The following is a 14340-nucleotide window of genomic DNA, read 5'->3' on the forward strand; positions in this document are numbered from 1 at the left end:
AATAGGTCCTCTCAAACTTCTTATTTCTTTTTTTTTTTTTTTTTTTTAAACAACAACAGCGTATCCGGTGGAGAGCTGTTTGATCGGATAGTGGAGAAAGGATTTTACACAGAGAAAGATGCCAGCACCCTCATCCGCCAGGTCTTGGATGCCGTCTACTATCTCCATAGAATGGGCATTGTCCACAGGGACCTCAAGGTAAGGCGTTCGCCTAGCAACATCTTCCAGCAGCTCTTCTACCCACAGTACACCTGTCCAAGGGGATTGGCTCCAGAAGATGGCTGAGGTTGCCTTGATGGAGATATGGGTGGAATGAATGGGAGGCATTTGTGTTGTTAGTTGTCAGGGCCATTGGGAGCCAGAGGTAGCTTGAAAGATGATGAGGGGCTGGCCACCATTTGGGAGATTTTATAACTGCTATGCAGCCAAAGGGCCACAGGGAGATAGGTTGTGTATTGCTTCAAGCCCACCTAAAAGGTAATTTTGTTCAAGACACAGAGGCCATGATAACCCTTCTCCCAATACAGTTTTTCACAGTGTTCTCCCAGTTCTGGCCCCATTTCAGCACAGTACACTGTGTGAAAGAAAGGGAGCAAGTAAGTGGAGGGCATAACACGAGAAAGGAAATGGAAGGTTATTGGGAAAGATGGGTTAAACAACCTACAATCACAGCCATCCCCCAGCGTCCTGTAGGTCACAGGCTTACCTGTTCTTTTTTTTTTTTTTTTTTTTTTTGTATAAAAGATTCTTTTAACGTTTATTTATTAGATAAACAGAGATAGAACAGAGGAGGGGCAGAGAGTGGGGAGGGAAAGAGCATCTGAAGTGGCCTCTATGCTGATAGCAGAGAGCCCGATGCGGGCCTCAAACTCACAAACTAGGAGATCATGACCTGAGCCAAAGTTGGATGCTTAACCCACCGAGCCACCCAGGAGCCCCAGTCTTACTTGTCCTTGATGAGGTGTTGGCATACTGACCCTTCACCCAGTAGCACTGAAGGACCTGGGCCTTACTTGGGCATCTTGGCATCACATCCCTCCCCGGCTCAGTATAGATACCAAAGGGCAGATATCCAACATATGCTATCAAGAGTAGATATCGAACACATTGATTTGAGGAACAGCAAAAGGCAACGTTGTTCACCAAGGCTGTAATGTGGCTTCATTCAACAGCGGACACAGGTCCAGGCCCCAGGGCTCCCTGCACCTGTCAAGATAGAAACTCCACCCCAGCCCACATACCCGCTGCTCATATCAAAAACACAGGGATTATAATGTACTGAGCCATGCTACGCGTGACTGTGTGAAATCTAAATCAATTTAAAGAACAAACCATAAACATTTGTTAAAACAGAATTTCGGCATCTGCCTGTTATCTAGTACTGGGTGTGAAGGTATAACATGGTGTAGCTTTTCTCTTCATAAGGTCTCACTGTAAAGTTTTCTCTTCTCTATATTATTTTCCAGCAACCAGAATAGTGGCTCCCAAATGTTAGCCTGCATCAGAATTGTCTGGAGGGCCATTGCTTGCCCCACCCCAGAGGTTCCGATTCTATAGGTCTGCAGTGGGCCTGGGAATGTGCATTTCTAAGGGATTTCTAGGTGATCCTGATGTTGCTCTGGGATTACTCGTGGAGAACTTCCGGACAAGGGTGTTTGTGAATGTCGATGGGGTCCTTACAGACTTTGCCCTTTGCAGGCTTCTTGATGGCTGAAATGGCTGTGGGCACAAATTAGCTAATCTTCAGGACCCGGAGGTCCTTTCCGGGGCTAAGTAAGGGCTCACTAAGCCCACTTGGCGCCTCTGTGCCTGCTCTGCTCTCTTGTGCCCTCACCAAATGCCGATTCTCTGCTTCCAGAACACAGGAGGCAGGTCTCTGAACAAGTTAGTGCGATGCCCACAGAGGTGTGATGCGATGCGCTGGCTGTGTGTACTTGATAGAAATAATTCCCACTCAGATGACATTCCTAGAGGGGCCATGTTATGCGTGACTGTGTTTATTCCCCCTTCGAAAGGCAGATGGGCTGTGCAGGAGTCATAGCTGTCTACGCCCACATGGCGCTTTCAGAGAAGTGCTTGTAGCTCCCAGCTGGTGCAGCTGTGAGACCGCCAGGCTTGTCCCCGCAGAGAGAACATTGCCATGTTAGGACTGTTCGTCATTGCTTTTCAGAGGCACAAGGGAGTTTGACCTACATGGCAGGAGTTGGGGTTGGGATAGTAAATTTTCACAAATATCTTAGAAAATGAAAACAAACTGTATGATCCAGGTCAGAGCAATAGAGAACATGATCAGATTAATATAAGATTAGGTCGCAGTCTGGGATACCGCCATGCCCCTGCGAATACACCTCCACCTCCCTCCAGCAAGGTACTCTTGTGTCGTCTTGCCCCAGGAAGCTACTAGAGATAATGAGAGACTGAGACAGGAAGTGCCTACTAACTGACCCCTCAGATTAGGACAGGGCTTCTCAGCCCCTGCAGTGTGTCCTTTGCCGCGGGGGGCTGTTCTATGCATTGTTGGATGTGTAGCCACATCCCTGACTGCTACCCACTAGATGCGCATAGACTCCTGCAGTTGTGACAACCAAAGACATTGCCAAATGTTCCCCTGGGATGCCAAATTGCCCCCAGTTGAGAATCACTGGATTAGGAGGGTGATTATGTATAATATAAACTTTATAGGAAGTGTCGATTCAGATCTTTTAAAAGCCTGTTGGGGCACCTGGGTGGCTCAGTTGGTTAAGCGTCCAACTTCGGCTTAGGTCATGATCTCACAGTTCTGGAGATTGAGCCCCACCCATGTCAGGCTCTGTGCTGACAGCTCAGAACCTGGAGCCTGGTTCAGATTCTGTGTTCCTCTCTCTCTCTCTCTGCTCCTTCCCCGCTTGCACTCTGTCTCTCTGTCTCTCTCAAAAATGAATAAACATTAAAATTTTTTTTTTAAATTAAAGATTGTTATGTGAACTTTTTAAAAAGTTTATTTATTTTGAGAGAGAGAGAGCACAGCAAGGGATGGTCAGAGAGAGAGGAAGGGAGAGAGAGAATCCCAAGCAGGCTCTGCACTGTCAGCATGGATTCTGATGTGGAGCTTGAACTTATGAACCTTGAGATCATGACCTGAGCCAAAACCAAGAGTCAGATACTTAACCAACTGAGCCGCCCAGGTGCCCCTCTTATTATGCGAACTGTTAACGGGTTGGTATTGACCTTCCAATTCCAGTATCGTGCATCAGTTGTCTTGCAACGATGTCACAAAATAAAGAATAATATTTTTTCAGGTGAGTCCTGGGCCTCTCGGGACCTCAGGCAGAATTGTGAGATCCCCTCTGTGCCTCCCACCTGACCAAGCACTCCTACTGCCAGCTGGGGGCCTCCACCTGGATTGCCCTTGAGCCTGTCTTCTCTCCCACTTTCCTGTTGCCTGACTCCCCTGAAGAAAAGCCCTGCTGCCTTGACTGAGTCTTGAGATGGTTGTAGATAAGTATCTATCTAAGTTGTGAATGACCAGCCGCTTTAACCCTCCTTGGTAATTGACCCAAAGGAGGGATATTTGATTCCATGCAGTCTTTTGCCTAGATGCAACCTTGTTTAAGAGCATGAGATCATTGGGACAGGAAGATTAAAAGTCAGAAACTTAAGGAGAGTCTGGGTGGCCCAGTTAGCTAAGCATCCGATTCTTGATTTGGGTTCGGGTCATGATCTCATGGTTCATGAGAGGAATCCCATGCTGACATTGTGGAGGCTGCTTGGGTTCTCTCTCTCCCTTTCTCTCTACCCCACCTCCTACTCACATGCACATGCACACATGTGTGTGTGCTCTTCCTCTCTCAAAATAAATAAACTTGAAAAAAAATCAGAAACTTAAGAAAAGTCCTCTCTGCCCCCATGATCAGATCCTTACTGTTCATCAAAAGATGATCTCAACATTCAGACAAATCATGAACCACAGGCACCTTTTGATTAGATTATTTTGGCCTGCTTTTTAAGCATTATTCTTATTTTGATTATTGATTGGGCCATTTTATTCTCTTTTCAAACTCATTGAAAGCACCTTCAAGTGTGCATTTGATTTTCTTCTAATCTCATGCTTCATCCACAGGATCGACGTCACTGTGAATGTGTCATTCCTTTTTGTGTTATGATTTTAGGAGAAGGGTAGTATTTTTTTTTCTTTTGTGTTCTGTTAAAGTTATTTTGACACTTGTTAAGACAAGACTTTATTTAAGACTACTGCAAGAAGGGTATCACAATAGGGGAGAGAATTGGGTTCAACTCCAAAATCATCAAGGGCATGTGAGGACTTATAGCCATTGAGCAGAATGACGGTTGTGGATAGAAACCTACTAAGAGGGGGTATCAAGGATGGAGGGATCCTTCCTAAAGCCTGGCCAAGAACTTAGACATTGGCAGTCTCTCTCCATTGACCAGGTTCTCTTCCTTCTGGCCAGGTTCCGTCCTTGGGCTCTGTCCTTAGTGCACTGGCTCTGCCCATGTAGTCCAGGCTGAGCAAGAATCCTGCTGAGCCAGGGCACCTGGCTGGCTCAGTGGGTTGAGCATCTGACTTCAGCTCAGGTCATGATCTCTCAGTTAGTGAGTTCAAGCCCCATATTGGGCTAACTGCTGTCAGCACAGAGCCCACTTCACATCTTCTGTCTCTGCTCTCTGCCTGTCCCCGCTTGCGCTTTCTCAAAAATAAACAAATATTAAAAAAAAAAAAAATCCCACTGAGCCACTTTGGTGAACATCCCCCACCCTTGATATCTGATCAAATTCTTTATCTTCCACCTTTCATATCTGCCCACCCTGGCCTGCCTTCAGCAAGGATCCTCTGAAATTGGCATAGCCAGAATCCCCCCACCCTTGATGTTCCCTCTTAGTAATTTTCTTTTTTTTTTTTAATTTTTGTAAAATGTTTATTTTATTTTTGAGAGAGACCGAGTATGAGTGGGAGAGGGGCAGAGAGAGAGAGGGAAGACACAGGATCTGAAGCAGGCTCCAGACTCTGAGCTGTCAGCACAGGGCTTGAACTCCCAAACCGTGAGATCATGACCTGAGCTGAAGTTGGCACTTAACCCACTGAGCCACCCAGGCACCCCACCTCTTAGTAATTTTCTGTTCACTGACCCTCACCCTGATCCTGGGCTATAAATCTCCACTTTTCCTTGTTGTATTAGGTCTTGAGTCCACTCTTCCTCTCCTACTGCAGAATCCCATTGCAGTGGTCCCGAATAAAGTCTTCCTTACTGTCTTTACCAAGCGTGTGAATACATTTTCTTTAACAACATCCAAGGTGGAAGGTAAAGAGCTTGGCCAGATATCAAGAGTGAGGGGTTCTGTCTATTCTGACTTAGCAGGTTTCTTGCTAAGACTGGACTTTGCAGCCCCAGCAAGACAGGAGGGACACAGAAGGCCAAAACCGAGGCCTAGAAGAGGGCTCAGGGGAGCCCGACTATAGTTTGGTCAAGGCGGGGCAGGGGGGTGGGTCTTGAACACTTCTCAGAATGTCCTCACAGAAATGGCTACAGCTCAGAATTGCCCCGTGAATTCTAAAACCCAGAAGTTCCAGGCCCATCTCAAATCTAAATAGCCCTCACCACCAGATGAGAGAATGAAAGAAGAGTTGGTAAAATTCAATTAACTCAGAAACCAAAGATCCACCGCAAACCACTGACAAGAGACTCTTGCTTCAATCACTCTTGGGGATGGGAGGAGAGCCAGACAGGAAACTGTGGGAAAGTGGCTTGCCCAGTCCAGATTCCTCCTGGTGTGGTATGTGTGTGTATGTGTGTATTTATTTATTTATTTTGGGGGACAGAGAGAGAGAGAGAGTGAGTGAGTGGGGAAGGGGCAGAGAGAGACAGAGATAGAGAGAATCCCAAGTAGACTCCCCACTGTCAGCACAGAGCCCCACGCAGGACTCCATTTCTCTGACCCCGAGATCATGACCTGAGCCGAAATCAAGAGTTAGATGCTTAACCAACTGAGCCACCCCCCAGCTGCCCCCTGTTGTGTTTCTTTTAAGGTTGAACGTAAATCAGAGAAGTGATTGCTTCTTCACTGGGCAAATCTTTGGAATTTCCTGAGTTGGGGGAAAGGAGTGGTGTCCGTCCTCAGCATTGTGTCTCTCAGGGACAACATCATTAATTGAGGCAGCCCTTCTGTGGTCAGGCTCTGCCTGGGCAGGACAGGTGCAGCCCTGAGGCTGGGACATCTCCCTCGGTCTCCACAAGCTCCACCCCCCCCTTTTTTTTTCTAAGAATGATACCTTGACTTTTCATAAAACACTATGCAAATAAAGCTTCATTGTCTCCCTGCTCCACCCGTCTGCCTCCCCTTACCCCTCCTGTGCAGCTGCCATGGAGGTGCCCCTGCTGTGCAGGACTGTAGCAGAGACAGGAGCTGTGGTCAGGCCTCAGCCATGTGTCCTGAGTTACTACCATCTGAGCTCCAGCATTCCCCATTCCATCCAGCTCCAGCTTCCCCATTCAGGGAAGCAAACGAGGAACCACCACGACCCGTGTTTTCCCGAAAAGGCAACCAGAAGCTCAGGGCACTTAAGGACACGTGGCTACAAAGTGCTGGATCTCTGGACACGATTCATCCATGATGACATCCCTCTGTTTCCCAGGGAGCCCAGCGAGCAGGGGTCAGCTGGCTCAGTAAAGGGGAAAACGCAACGCATCTGCCAGAGCCTCAGGACATGGGCTGTTACGGAGGGCAGGGAGAGAGACCCTGGGTTCGAGAAAGGTTGCTAAAGGGGTCAGGAAAAAGGAACGGGGCAGGGGTGGGGGACACCTGGGTGGCTCAGTCGGTGAAGCGTCCAACTTCTGCTCGGGTCATGATCTCAGGGTTCGTGAGTTCAAGCCCCGCGTCGGACTCTGTGCTGACAGCTTGGAGCCTGGAGCCTGCTTCGGGTTCTGTGTCTCCCTCTCTCTCTCTCTCTGTCGCTCCCCCACTGGCGCTCTGTCTCTGTCTCTGTCTCTCTCAGAAATAAACATTAAAAAAAGAAAGAAAGAACAAGGAAATGGAAGAGCACCTACAGAAGTGACTTCATTTCTGGGAACTCCCTTTCCCCTGACCTAGGAAATAAATTGACAAGTCTTAGGGGCTCTCTAGGCAGCCCCAATTTATGGTTCACTTTTTGAAAGTAGACAAAGGGACTCACTTTTCTTGAAAACCTCTAAGTGCCCCAAACTGTGCAGTGTCCCCTTCATCACTCCTATTAAACACGGCTTTTCTTACTGCATTCGCTGTGTCCCGAGTCAAGCGTATCCTTAAATTGTGGTTAGGCTTTGTGGCTTCGTGAGTCTCCCACAATTAACCCATATTTAAACACACTTTGTCAGTGTTTTTTTTCTTTTTTTCTTTCTAGCCTGAAAACCTCTTGTACTACAGTCAAGACGAGGAATCGAAAATAATGATCAGTGACTTTGGACTGTCAAAAATGGAGGGCAAAGGAGATGTGATGTCCACAGCCTGTGGCACCCCGGGCTATGTTGGTAAGCACAGTGTGGGTGTCCATATCAGCTTCTTTGGTCTTAAGCACTTCAGCCCTGGCACATGATCGCAGCTGCCTTCATTCCCCTTAAGTGGAGAATAAAAGGCCAAGAGACATTGGAACGAGTTAGAAGAGAGGCGATTTCCCCTGAAACCTTTTAATAGTCGGGCAGAAATCCTGTCTCATTGGGGTGTGGGCCTGGGTGGAAGCCAGGAGTTGATTGGATGAATTCCCACGTTCTGATGCCAGAAATAGTGCCTCCATATCTGTGTTTTCAAATGATTTACAGGGAGACACTGAGATAACCATGAAGTGCAGACACAAACATGTTGAGATAGAAGCGGCCAGAAAGAGAATATCGATAGGAGGAATCTAGTTCATGCCTTGTCGAAGTCACTCTCTTGAAGTAGCCAGTCCTGATCTGTACTGGAGAAGCCAAGAATTAAAGTCTTTCCTAAAATCAGAACCCCAGGGCCCTCGTACCAAACATACAGAGCGCAGAAAGGGCTACAAGAACCGAACACTCGCATACTGAAAACCATCTTGTGTCTTCTGGGGACCTGGAGAAAGGCCATCGGTGCCGTTTGTGTTTTCGAGACGTTGACTTACATGAATGTATTCATTCATTCAGCAAATGTATACTGAAGCGCATACTATGGACCAGCTGCTGTTGTGGGCACTGGGGTGAAGGCTGTACATGAGTCAGACAGCAGGCCTGCCCTCATGAAGCTTATGTTTTAGTCGGGAGTCACAGACAACAGACAAAGTACAGGGTTGTTTCAGGCCACGGTAAGTGCTATGGAGAAACTCAAATGAGGACATGCCACAGAGCAGCAAGGTGATGGCGGGGAGGGGGACTAGGACGGTTAAGGGCACAGGAATGAGACCTGGGTATTGGCTTGAATGTGGAGAAGCAGACAGCCTTGGGAATGTTAGGGGACAGAGTGTTCCAGGCAGAAGCATCCATTTGTGCTAAAGCTCTCAAGTGGGAAAATCCTGGGAAAAGGGTATAAACCGGGAATGTCTGAGAGCAGGAAAAAAATGGGGTTGGAAAAGACTTCTGGAAAATAGAGACCGAGGCTGAATTCTCATTGTACAAACCATGATGGCTTTTCCTAATGAGAACAGGAAGCTCGCCCTGAAAGAGGAGAGGGAATGTTCTGTGACTGGCATCATTCCTGTTTGGTATTAGGTGCAGCCGCGTGATCCCCCAGGCAGGCTGAGGAAAGCAGTCCTCCCACCTGATGAGCCTGGGCCCCAGAGCATTGTGGGAAACTCCAAACGCCCTTTGGGGCCCTTCCTGGCCCTTCAGGTGCTGGCATAACACGGGTGTTATGACGCAGCCGGTTCATTTGCAAAGGTGCTCAAAGGAGAGGGGAGAAGAGCAGGCTGAGGGGAACGGAGAATAACAGGAAGGGAAGCCACGGACTCGGGGGCGGGGGGGCGGGGGAGGAGGTGGCCATGGTGTGACCGGCACAGGCGGGGATCGTGTCCCTGGCGGGTGTGTGCGCTGGGCAGAGCCGGGGAGGTTCTTCTGATGGCAGAGGAGCCGGTGTGGCACAGGACTTGATGAGATTAGCGGTACCCTGAGTGCTCTCAGGTCTGGGCCAGCGGAGTGGACCCCATCGGGGGGACTGGGAATCACGGCCGTGGTGGGAGATGCACGCGAGAGCGCACGTGTGTGCCCCAGGGGCGTGGGGGTGTGACGGGAGCAGGAGCGTGTGCGGCAGGTATGTGGACTCTCTCCGGGTCAGTCCCGGCCGCCAGGCGGGCGGCAGATAAAAGTGAAGATGCGCTTCTTCTCGTTTGTCCTCAAAGATGGGGAGGGAGAAGGCCCGTTCCAACAGTGGCAATTCCCAGACCCCAGAAAATGAAAAGGCCTGTGAGGGCGCGCTGTCCACGCTCCTTGCCGGGATGGCTTTGCCACCTTCTGTGCGGTCTGCTGCCCTGGCCACCGCGGCCGAGAAGCTGAGGGCTCTGTGGCCGCCCCGCTTCCCCCCCGGCAGGAGGCCGACTCTCGGGCTGCAGTTCAAATGTTCCGGCAGAAGTGTCCGTATTTACATACGCATCGCACTGTTCTCATATTTGGCTGTGATGTTGGAAAGCTCCAGCACTTTCTAAATGGATTTTTGCTTCTTTGCGTCTTGGCAGAACCCAGGAATGGCACTTTCTCTGGGTTTCTAAGTGGCTGTCATTCGAGTGGTCTGGTTCTGCTTAGATGTCAGACACTGACGAGTCTGGGAACTGGGAAGCATGTTTATATGTGGCCCTTGCTCTTTCTACCCTAAATGGTGGCCAGTGGGGCCATCAGGTAACGCTGTTGTCAGATACGGAGTTTTCTCTGAGTGGGGAGGGGTGCGAATGTAGTTCTGCTCATTCATGTGTGTTGAGCTGCCTAGGAAGGCCTCTTAGAGCAAGGAAGGGGCGACACTGGGGGAGCTTATAACCTGTAGACGTACCTCGGGCAGTGAGCAACAGAGATCGGGCTGTTTCCTCCCCTGCCCCCTCAGTCTGCATGGCCAACTCCTGATATTCAGCCATCAAAGCCCAACTTACACGTTGCCCCCTTTTGGTTGCTTTCCCAACACCCATTCTCTCTTTTGTCCTCCTAGTTCTTTTCCTGACCCTTTTTACATCATTGCATCGGGGTCCATATGCACCGGTGTCCCTTTCCCACTGCACCACACGTTTTTTCTCGGGCAGGGACTATCTTATTCCATCTTTGCACAAATGCTTGTTAAACTGGTAAAAACCCAAGGTTCGCAGAAATTAGCATTTCTCTCTGTCTCTTCTTTTCCCATTCATTCAGCATGCATTTATTAAGTTTATGTGCTGTGCTCAGTGGTTTGGTGTTAAGAATATGAATGTGTAGGGCCAGAGTTTCAGACTTTAAAATGCTCACAGTGTTGTGAGAAAAAGAGGGAAAACCAGTAAATTGAATTATGTCTGGTAAGTGCTATGTTATTCATCATTCAAGGATTATGTATTTAGTGCCTACCTGCCCTTCTAGAGACTGGGGATGCATCAGTAGAAAGGAAAAGAAAAACAGGGGGCACCTGGGTGGCCTGGTCAGTTGAGCATCTGACTTCAGGTCAGGTCGTGATCTCGTGGTCCATGAGTTCGAGCCCCACATTGGGCACAGAGCCCACTTCGGATCCTCTGTCTCCCTCTCTCTGCCACTCCCCTGCTCATGCTCTTTTTCCCGCAAAAATAAATAAAACGTTAAAAAAAAACAAGAAAAGAAAAACAGATAAAAGTCCCTGCCCTCAATCAAGGTACTTATATTTGAGCGAGAAGGAGACAGACTGTATGCAAACAGCTAAGTCTGTTAATATCTTAGGTTGACAAGTGCTATGAAGAAAAATAAAGCAGGAAAGAGAATAGTTGTGTGTGTGTGTGTGTGTGTGTGTGTGTGTGTGTGTGTGTGTGTGTGTAGGGGGTGGCAATTTTAAATGTAGTAATCAAGGCAGCCCTCACTGAGAGGGTGACAGTGGGGTCAAGGTTTGATAGAAGTGAAGGAGCTGGCCATGTTGTTATTTGGAGGAAAAGCGTTCCAAGAATGGTGCAAAGGGCCTGAGGCAGGGGTATGTGGGAGAACAACAGGAGTGGGGTGAACAAAGAGAAGAGCAGTAGAAGATGAAGTCAGAGAACTAATAGGCAGAGCATGTGCAGACCAGGACTTAGAAGTCATTGTCAAGACCCTGACTTTTACTCAGGGTGGTGGGGAGCCATTGGAGGGTTCTGAGACAAGGCATGGCATGATCTGACCTGTACCAGGATCCCTCTAGGAGACAGGTGGAGATTAGGAGAGATGCCAGGGTGCAGGGCCAGGGTGGAAGAAGGGAGACCAGTTAGAAGGCTCTGGAATTATTCAAGTGAGAAATGGTGGGAGCTGGGCTAGGTTGGCAGAGTGGAAGTGGTAAGAAAGTATCAGATTCCAGAAAAAAATTTGAAGGTAATTTCATGAAGATTTTCTGAAAAATTAAAAGTAGGGCTTGAGAGAGAGAAGCCAATGATAGTTCTAAGGTATTTTTTGGCCTGAGCCTCTGAAAGGAGGCTGTTACCTTTACTTTAGATGTCAAAGTCTGTGGAAAGAGCAGGCTACAGAAGTATCACCAGGGGTTCGGATTTTGATTTGTTAAAGTTTGCAAGGTCCAGAAGGCGGTTGGACTGTAAGTCTGGAGTTCTCTCAAGAGGTCCTGTCTGCAACAAGATATAGTTGATTCTCATCACACGTAGTAGTTATGCTCTGTAACGTCACCACCAGCGCTGAACTAGTAAATACTGACCTACTGTTACCCGGGAAATAGAGGTTTAGGGTCCTTGTGAGTCTCTGGTCACAGCATTGTCATCTACTGATGGATACATGACCTTGTTTTATACGTATTTCTATTTAATGACATCTTATTTAACATATATTATTTTTTTAATGTTTATTTTTGTTTTTGAGAGAGAGACCGAGTGTGAGCAGGGGAGGGGCAGAGAGAGAGGGAGACACAGCATCCGAAGCAGGCTCCAGGCTCCGAGCCATCAGTACAGAGCCCGATGCAGGGCTTAAACTCACGAACTGCGAAATCATGACCTGAGCTGGAGTCAGATGCTTAAGTGACTGAGCCACCCAGGCGCCCCTAATATATATTCTTGATTCGTGAACGATGAACTCATGGCTAACAGCACCATAACTTACACCTAAGTGAAGCTGGTCTAGCCACACATTTTCTCTGTAGGCACATTTCCACTTTCTTGTGCCAGGAACACTAGACGGCACTTCATCGCTACACTTGGGAGCTGTTTTAAACCATGAATCTACAAAATGCGCAAAAATGTAAAAAACATGACAGCAGTTAGACCATGAAAATGATACTTGTTTGTAGTGTGAGAGGGGAAACAGGAGGGCAGTGTGTCACCTTGTCTGACCTCTAAGCAGGGAACGTGAGCTTTGGAAACTCAGTTTGAGCCTCTCTGCTCATGTCCACACGTGACCGCAAAAGCACGGCAAGTATTGATTTGGGGGCTACAAATAAATTTTAGTGAGTAGGCGAATTAAAAGTGCAGAATCCGTGAATAATGAGGATGGACCGTATTTGGAGGCTGATGTATTTTTTTTTTAATGTTTATTTCTTTATTTTTAGGGAGAGAGAGAGAAAGAGAGAGCAGGGGAAGGGCAGAGAGAGAGGGAGAGAGAGAATCCAAGCAGGCTACACATTGTCAGCCCAGAGCCTGACACGGGGCTCAACCTCACAAACCATGAGATCATGATCTGAGCTAAAATCAGGAGTCGGACACTCAACTGATTGAGCCACCCAGGCGCCCCAAGAGGCTGATGTATTTTGAAGCTGTGAACCTGGATGAAGTGGCTAAGGGGGAGGCAGGGAAAGATGGAGGAGAAGAAAGGTCCCAGGGCTGAGTCCTGGAGCCCCGGGGACTCTGAAGAGGCAGCATGTGAAACAGGAAGGGAACCAGAGTGGTGTTGTATCCTGGGAAGCACTTTGAGTTGGAGAAAGTACCTTGTGTCAGTTGCTATTAAGTAATATGGTGACTGGGTGTTGATCGTTGGCTTTGGGGGCCTTGAATTATGGATTAATTGAACCATTAATTAATTAAGCCAGTGGGAGCCCGACAGCCAGAGTAATGCTGTGAAGTGGCTTTTTGTAAGAGGACCCCAGCGTGCTGTCAACCCTGGGGCTGGACACCACCACCACCCCCAACACTGGCTTATCTCTGCAAGATCAGGACGCTGTTGGGATCTTGGACAAAGAAACCGCTGCCTCATCCCTACTTGCCAGTCTCGATCTAAACAGGGCAGAGCCCAGTCCCAGGCAGCACTCCTCTGATTCTGAGGGCCTTGCTGTCCGGGAGCCCGAGCCAGGTACAGAGTGTTGCTGTCTGCTTTTAGCCATGGTTCAAACTTCAGACTCCTTCTCGGTAGAAGTATTGATTTCAATTTACAGGCACTGTTGTTTTGTTTTTGTTGTTCTTATGGCTGTTGCCTAAATGACTGTTCAGCTAAATAATGAACTTTGGCAATGTCAAAATGACTTCAGTTTTTTTTTTAAGTTTGTTTGTTTGTTTATTTATTTATTTATTTATTTATTTATTTTGAGAGAGAGAGAGAGAGTATATGCAAGTGGGGAGGGTCAGAGAAAGGGAGACAGAGAATCCCAAGCAGGCCTTGGGCTGTCAGCACAGAGTCCAACGTGGAGCTTGATTCCACTGTGAGATCATGACCTACGTCGGATGCTTAACCGACTGAGCCACCCAGGCGCCCCAAGATTACTTCAATTTAAATGAGCTCTCTAGCTATGAATAAATAGTGAAAAAAGGGCTGTTTATACCACGTATCCCAGCACACACACGGTGCCTGAAAAGGCAAAGGGATCTGATCACCCTTGAATTCATCCTTTACCCTGAACAGCTGCCCTGATGTTACATGTCCTTTAAAAGAACAAGGGCCCTTGCAGAACATCACATCACTGATGGCAGGAGAATGTGGGCCTCGCTCCATCCCTGTGTATGGGGGTCCCACTGCAGGCATCTCTTAGAGCCGCTCCAACACCGAGGGCCCCTCCAATGGTGTATGACCAGTGGTGATACAGACCCATATTTGGTAGCATGTGTGCAGTATGAAGTAACCAACATATTTCAGAAGCAACATTACAAATACAGGTGAGAGAGGAATCAGCAAGGCCTGGAACGACCAGGGAAAAACTCTTGGAGGAGGCGTGATTTGAAGGAAGAGTAGAATTCCAGGCCAAGACAAGGAGAGTAATGGATGTGGGCAAGCAGGAGAACAAAGGCTCAGAGTCCCCAGCTGCTTCTTATCGAGTGTGGAAGAAATATGC

The 14340-nt window shown here is 48.1% G+C and overlaps 1 protein-coding gene across 7 annotated transcripts in view; it reads left to right on the top strand.

The window, feature by feature from the left end:
• Positions 1-14340, top strand: part of CAMK1D (calcium/calmodulin dependent protein kinase ID) — a 501767-nt gene that overhangs the window by 436969 nt on the left and 50458 nt on the right. For all 7 annotated transcript variants that reach the window (XM_060659603.3, XM_078450432.2, XM_060659604.3 and 4 more), the window contains 2 exons: positions 60-198; positions 7373-7499. In XM_060659603.3, coding sequence (XP_060515586.1) covers positions 60-198; positions 7373-7499 — 266 coding nt within the window. The remainder of the gene's footprint in view (positions 1-59; positions 199-7372; positions 7500-14340) is intronic.

The sequence above is a fragment of the Panthera onca genome, chromosome B4 (assembly GCF_046562875.1).
Source record: "Panthera onca isolate mPanOnc1 chromosome B4, mPanOnc1 haplotype 2, whole genome shotgun sequence".
NCBI classification, from domain to species: Eukaryota; Metazoa; Chordata; class Mammalia; order Carnivora; family Felidae; genus Panthera; species Panthera onca.